The 7,701-nt window shown below is 43.4% G+C and overlaps 1 protein-coding gene across 1 annotated transcript; it reads right to left on the bottom strand.

Annotated features, from left to right (window-relative positions):
- Positions 1-4,470: 4,470 nt before the first annotated feature.
- On the bottom strand, positions 4,471-6,247 carry LOC126764171 (uncharacterized). The gene has a single exon (XM_050481967.1). The coding sequence runs from the start codon at positions 5,480-5,482 to the stop codon at positions 4,877-4,879; it is 606 nt and encodes a 201-aa protein (XP_050337924.1). The 5' UTR covers positions 5,483-6,247; the 3' UTR covers positions 4,471-4,876.
- Between the last annotated feature and the right edge of the window lie 1,454 nt (positions 6,248-7,701).

Below are 7,701 nucleotides of genomic sequence, written 5' to 3'. Positions count from 1 at the left end.
GCCGCTCTAACAGCTTCCCCTACAAGCCAGCGTAAATATGTACATATGTTTGTGTGTGAGCTTGCATACATATCGACGCAGATTTTTGCAAGCCACGGAAAAATATTTTTTACATTCCTTGACAAATACAGTCAATCCCGGTTATGTGCCACAATTAAATATACAGATTTTTGTGGTTTGTTAAAAATAAAAATATAATATGGCACATAGGCGAGTGCGGATACTGAAGCGAGTGGTACTTAAAACAATAATTTCGATGTATTTCAAAAAACCAACCGAGAGATGCAGCAAGATATAGGCAGTTAAGAGGGATGATTTTCATTTAAGCGGAGTACTACTTAACCGGGAATAACTGTACACATAAATCAGAGGAATATTGAATATTTTCTTTGATACATTTCTTGACTTGAAAATCGTCAAATAAACTATGTTGTCGATTTTATTCTAATATATTTGAATACTTATATTTGCGGCGTTGCCACTTTTTCCGTCTCATACAAATATCAGAAATTGATAAATATTATATATGATTTTTAGCTTTTGCCATCGTCGCGAAAAGACGCTTGTAGGCAAAGGCATGCTCGGGGAGATGTAATGGTGTTTGTTTTTATGAATGAAGCAAGTTTGCCTGTTGAAAGTGCGCTTGCGTTCATGAATGAAAATATTGTTAGGTTTTTTCTACAAATTTGAGCATCGATGTGACGCTGCTGATGCCATTTGAAACCATTGTTGTTTTTGTAGAACAATATTTGTAATTTTTGCGGGTGACAATGTGAACGCATATGTATAAGTTGTATGTATGTTGTGTATGCATTATTTGTGTGGGAATGTCATACGCATATATTTACATGTGTACACATATGTATAAGTATGTATGATGCTATTTGAAACGATTGTTGTTTTTGTAAAACAATGTTTGTAGTTTTGTGTATACATTATTTGTTCGGCAATGTCGTACACATACGCATATGCACATATGTATGTACATATAGAGCAGTGAGCGCACACTTTTTACTGATAAATGATAATATCACGATTTGAATTTGAATTCTACTTACATATGTATGTATGTATGTATGTATGTAATTTTGTGCTAATATTGGGTTGGGTGTCAAAAAAGTCTTGCGGTATTTTTATTGAATTTTTTTTTTTTGAAATTGAAATGAATTTTTGATGACTCATGCCCAGCTCTTGACCGATGCTACGGCTGCTACTATGCCGGTCTCTTTCGACCAATTCAGCGATTTTATCGCAATTTTCGACGACAGGCCTTCCGGAGCGTGGCGCATCTTCGACCACCTCTACACCAGAACGAAAACGTTGAAACCATCGTTGTGCGGTGCAAATGGAAACTGTATCGAGTTCATAAACTGCACAAATTTTATTGGCGGCTTGAGATGCATTTTTGCCTTTATCGTAGTAGTACTGTAAAATATGCCGTATTTTCTCTTTATTTTGCTCCATGTTTGCGACGCTATAACTCACGAACGACTTAAAAGAAATACGTGTTAGCGCGTGAAATGAGCTTTCCAAAAAGGTATAGCGTGACCCGATGCGACGAATAAAACTAGAACTACGCGCTTTCATCGCTAACTAGCGAAAATACCGCAAGACTTTTTTGACAACCTATTATGTAGAAGCGTATGAAAATTTAAATGAAGAAATATAATTTACATACAATATTATTGTAATATATTAAGTTTTTTAGGATATTATGATAGTATCTCATATACATATGTACATATATAAAAACATATTCATATATGAAATTATATTATATTACCAAACATAAGAAATATGTATATAAAAATTAACTGTTATTCACACATTAACTCTCCTTTGAAGTTGGTCGCCTTGTCGTGGCGAAGGGGCTTAAGTAAGAGTAAAGTGTGCATCCCAAAGGAACGACATAAATAACACAACAACAACAACAACATCAACTACAACAACCAAATTGACGACAACAGCATCGGCTAAAGACATGAACTATAGGAATCCTGTTACGGAATCCGAAGAAGACGAACTAGTTGCCTCCAGCCAGGAGACGAGTAAGAGTACTACCGGGCATACCAATCAAAGTATACCGGTAGATACAGCAGTGAAAACCCCAGATACAAGGGAGGAAGCGTCCACCTCCAAGACTGCCATGAGCACCAACCAAAGTGCACTGGCGGCTAAAGGAGAGAGCAAAAAGAAGCGCAAGAAATCCCTGAATCAGCTGAGGAAAAACCGGTACCAGAGGGCAGTCTTTATACTAGGGAAGATAGCCAAAGACCAGGCAGCCGGTACCCCAGTTGATGATTCTGAAACAAAGCGCCTCAAATCTATCGTAGAGTTCATATTCCTCTACCTGAAAAGGAAGCAATCACAACCTCAGGAAGAGAGCAAACGACAGAGCACTTCTCAGAAAAGAAATCGCTCCATCACAGAAGTACACGGAACTCAGCCCAAAAAACCGAGGCGGAGTGAAGGTGAACACAGCAGCACAACAACGGCAAGGCATTTCTGCTATGCAGCCAGGGATAGCCTGCAGGTGGCCATCATAGATGGAAATTCCTCCTCTCCGAGCACAATACAGGAAAGATGGGTGGAGATCGACGTCAGATTGTCGAGTATGGTGCTATGTACTCGACAATCCTGCGGGTCCTCACCCGGAGTTTGACTCCTCTGAGACCTTCAGGGGCTACAGGGTCATCAAGTGCGCGGACCAGGCCTCGCTAGATTTCCTGACGGGTAGTGTTGCTATAATTAGCAACGCCTTTGTAGGCCTCCAATTGAGGCTTATACCCGCCAGGGACATTCCGAAGAGACCTAGTGCTCGCATTTGGTTACCCCCTCTAGAGGAGCCAGGCGAAAAACTCCTGAGGTGCATTAAGCTGCAGAACAAATCTATACCTGGTATAGATGAGTGGCAGCTAATCAAGGAGGAAAACCCTAGTAAAGCAAGCAAGCCAATACTAGTGGCCATTTGTGATAAGTCCATTGAGGCTCTGAAGAAGACTGACTACAAAATCAGCTTCGGAATCCGCAAGGCCAGACTAAAAATCTTCCAAGGCGACAAAGCGGCTGACGAAGACGATTCGGAAGAGGTCGACGACGCCAGCCAGTTGCTAAGGAATGTGGGCATCGAAGAAACCCGAGGTGCCCAATAACAGAAGATGCGTACAGATAAACCTGCAGCACTCGAAGAGTGCTACAGCGAATCTGACAACCCTCGTAAACGAGGAGGCCATCGACATCAGCCTAGTAGGGGGAAGCCCTGGGTCAATGAAGATACCATTAAAGGGCTAAACAGCAGCAACTATAACCTGTTTTACACACGGAACAGAGGTAAACCTAGGGCATGCATTCTTATCAATAAAAGTATAAATGCATTTCTTTGTCCTAATTACAGCACAGCAGATATCACAGTAGTAAAGGTGGAACAGAAGGAAAAGCCCTTCTTCTTGGTCTCGGCCTACTTGGCCCATGACGAAGATATACCACCGGCCCCGCTCACCAGACTAGTAGAGGAGAACAGAAAGGATGATGTCCTAATAGGGTGTGAGGCAAACGCAAGGCACACCGTATAGGGTAGCTCCAGTATAAACACCAGAGGTGAGTCACTCTTGCAGTATATTTTGAATAGTAATCTAAGTATTTGCAACAAGAGCGATAAGCCAACTTTCATTTTCCCAAGCTCGGATAGGTTTCCGGGATAGGAAGAAGTGCTTGACCTCACGCTATCAACAGACACAGACAGTCTCGTTGTGGATAACTGGAGGGTATCCGATGAGCCTTCCATGTCGGATCACTCCTGGATACTTTTCAGCATCCGCGAGAAGTACAGTGCGCCTCTCACATACCGGAACCCTAGAAGAACGGCATGGGGAATATTTACCAGTATAGTAACAAAATGCCCTTTTCAATAAGAGTATCAGAAATCCTGAGGAATTAGATTCAGAAGTAGAGAGGTTGGAAAAAATCTTAACCACAACTTTTAATAAATCTACTCCGCTAACAGTTTTGAAAAAGAGTAAGTCTCTTCCTTGGTGGAACAGTGAACTCAATAATTTGAGAACACAACTAAGGAAAGCTTTCAATGAGAGTTTTAGAACCAAAATCCTGCAGCCATATAAAGATATTATGAAAGAATACAAAAAAGCAGTCAGGAAAGCTAAAAAAGACTCATGGCGATCTTTCTGCACATCGATAGAAAGTTACAGAGAAGCCGCTAGACTGAGTAAAATGCTATCCAAAGGCCATATTAATACTGCCTACATTAGGGCGGAGGGAAGTGATTGGACCTCCTCGGCAAAAGAGTCTCTGGAGGTACTAATCACAACGCACTTCCCCGGGAGTCAGCAAACACCTTTGTTAACGCGTGCCACTAGTATACTTACGTGGTATAGTATACGTATGAGATCGAAAATAAAAAGCACTGATTTTCACACTCGATATAAAATTTATTCGACTATAATGTGTCAGGATATAATATTGTTTTATTGTGTACGATTATATAACACGGTTGGTTGAAGAAAGTCCACTGTTGGGCACTGTTGGCGAACTCGGTGCTTCCCGCCACTCCCGTCACTTGGCGGTTTGTTAAAAACAGAAATTGCGGTGATTGTTGCGGTTAAAATGGTGGTGAATAGTTGCTGATTACGAGTCGCCTCGTTGATAATCGTGTAGTTGTTGTGTTATAGTGTTGTAGTAATGATCGGTGTTAAGCACTGTGTTTGATGCGTGTGTGTGTATTGGTGTATGCTGTGAACTGTTGTGTGACGAGGTGTTGTGACGTGACGTGATGTGATGTGATGTGACGTAACGGGAGGTGATGCGATGGGAGATGTTGCAGTTCATAGCTCATGTGAACATCCCGGCCCCCCTAGGCGAATTAATCGGCTAGGAGCCTCTGCAGCTGTTGTAGTGTACTAAATGCAGCGCTCAACCCTGTTGAGCGTCGTTGTTGCTGGCGATGAGCGTGGCGTGGCGGAAATGGCCGTGTACGTGTGGTGGTTGGTTGGGTGCGTCGTCGTCGCCGGATAGGATCGCTGCGTGGTCTGGTACGGGAGTTGGTGCGATTGGATCGTGTGGGAAATCGGTGGAACAGAGTGTGGTGCGGCCTTTGACAATATTGACAGGCACCGTCGGCCCAGCACTCTATGGTGGCGTGGTCATCTGCCAGGCAGGTCATGCAATGCCCGTGGGCCCTTGCAACCTGTTGTCGTTGAGCGGGCTTCATACTTTGAAAGATGGTGCATCGTTTCAGGACGTGTGGGCGATGGCACAGACTGCAACATGGAGGCCCCTGCGGCTCCATTAGCTGCTCTTCTCTAATTCCCCTGATTGCTGCGGCGGATGGCGGTGGGCGCATAACATTGGTCCTTGGAGCGGCAACGGGTGCAGTCGACGCTTTGGGTGCAGCGATTTCGGACCTTACGGTGTTGGAGGTGGTTTGGGTCTCCTCTACGTCCATTTCTATGAGAATATAAGATTGCATTAAATTGATTTTATTTATAATGTTATGATATAGTTGTTGTAGCTACATATGTATCTATATGTATATGTATAATAGGTTGATCTTCAACGCGCTTGTTTGATTTTACTTTTATGTACGGATTATAAAGCGGGTTAATTTCGAATTAGCGGAATTGATTTATTATTTTTCGATTAATTTTGCGAGTTATTTTACGGTTTTGGTTGAAGTTGTTCTTCGCTGTTTGGAAGAATATACAGTTTAGTGACTGGTCGAGTTAATATTCCGGTTTCTGTTCGAACATCGACTACTCGTATGTCACCATCTGGTCCTCGATGAAACTTTTCAATGCGGCCTAGTCGCCATTCTGTTGGAGGAAGGCATTCGTCCTCTATGATGACGCATTCTCCTGCATTGGCTTCCTCCTGGGCCGTTTTCCATCGATATCTCTTATGGAGATCCTTGAGATAGTCTTCCTTCCATCTGTGGCTGAATTCGTGAAGGAGCTCCTTTGAGGAAATGACCTAGTGTAAGAGCTGTGAAATTGGAGGGATCTTGCGAGAGGGATGATATGGGTCTTGAATTTAACACGGCTTCGATACGAGTGAGTAATGTAGTAAACTCCTCATAATTAAATTTATGATTACCAGCCGTTTTCTTTAAATGGGACTTAAAGCTTTTTACTGCTGATTCCCAAAGTCCGCCCATGTGTGGAGAACATGGAGGTATAAACTGCCAATCGATCCCTTGGGGTGAATATTTATTAACAATTTCAGGGAAGACTTCTTTCATGAAGTTTATAAACTCCTTCTCTGTTGCTCTTTGGGCTCCGACAAAGTTTTTTCCATTATCGCTCATTATTTTTGATGGAAATCCGCGTCATCCGACAAAGCGTGCAAATGCTGCAAGAAAAGCCGCAGTAGTCAGATCTGAAAAAGCTCGAGGTGTACTGCCTTTGTCGTAAAACATACAAAGACAGCCACATCTTCTTCTTAATTGGCGTAGAAACCGCTTAAGCGATTATAGCCGAGTTAACAACAGCGCGCCAGTCGTTTCTTCTTCTCGCTACGTGGCGCCAATTGGATATTCCAAGCGAAGCCAGGTCCTTCTCCACTTGGTCCTTCCAACGGAGTGGAGGTCTTCCTCTTCCTCTGCTTCCGGCGGGTACTGCGTCGAATATTTTCAGAGCTGGAGTGTTTTCGTCCATCCGGACAACATGACCTAGCCAGCGTAGCCGCTGTCTTTTAATTCGCTGAACTATGTCGATGTCGTCGTATATCTCGTACAGCTCATCGTTCCATCGAATGCGGTATTCGCCGTGGCTAACGCGCAAAGGACCATAAATCTTTCGCAGAACTTTTCTCTCGAAAACTCGCAACGTCGACTCATCCGTTGTTGACATCGTCCAAGACTCTGCACCATACAGCAGGACGGGAATTATGAGTGACTTATAGAGTTTGGTTTTTGTTTGTCGAGAGAGGACTTTGCTTCTCAATTGCCTACTCAGTCCGAAGTAGCACCTGTTGGCAAGAGTTATCCTGCGTTGGATTTCTAGGCTGACATTGTTGGTTTTTACGCTGGTTCCAAGATAGACGAAATTATCTACGACTTCAAAGTTATGACTGTCAACAGTGACGTGAGTGCCAAGTCGCGAATGCGACGACTGTTTGTTTGATGACAGGAGATACTTCGTCTTGCCCTCGTTCACTGCCAGACCCATTTTCTGTGCTTCCTTGTCCAGCCTGGAGAAAGCAGAACTAACGGCGCGGGTGTTGAGGCCGATGATATCAATATCATCGGCATACGCCAACAGCTGTACACTCTTATAGAAGATGGTACCTTCTCTATTTAGTTCTGCGGCTCGAACTATTTTCTCCAAAAGCAGGTTGAAAAAGTCGCACGATAGGGAATCGCCTTGTCTGAAACCTCGTTTGGTATCGAACGGCTCGGAGAGGTCCTTCCCGATCCTGACGGAGCTTTTGGTGTTACTCAACGTCAGTTTACACAGCCGTATTAGTTTTGCGGGGATACCAAATTCAGACATCGCGGCATAAAGGCAGCTCCTTTTCGTGCTGTCGAAAGCAGCTTTGAAATCGACGAAGAGGTGGTGTGTGTCGATTCTCTTTTCACGGGTCTTTTCCAAGATTTGGCGCATGGTGAATATCTGGTCGGTTGTTGATTTGCCAGGTCTGAAGCCACACTGATAAGGTCCAATCAGTTTGTTGACGGTGGGCTTTAATCTT

Source organism: Bactrocera neohumeralis, chromosome 2, assembly GCF_024586455.1.
Source record: "Bactrocera neohumeralis isolate Rockhampton chromosome 2, APGP_CSIRO_Bneo_wtdbg2-racon-allhic-juicebox.fasta_v2, whole genome shotgun sequence".
In the NCBI taxonomy this organism is placed as follows: domain Eukaryota; kingdom Metazoa; phylum Arthropoda; class Insecta; order Diptera; family Tephritidae; genus Bactrocera; species Bactrocera neohumeralis.
Note: the sequence above shows the minus strand (reverse complement) of the source record. Positions and strands in the feature narration are given on the sequence as shown.

Bases quoted from the DNA above. Each gene is read 5' to 3' on its own strand.
- LOC126764171 (XM_050481967.1), bottom strand. From the start codon at position 5,482: ATGCAATCTTATATTCTCATAGAAATGGACGTAGAGGAGACCCAAACC.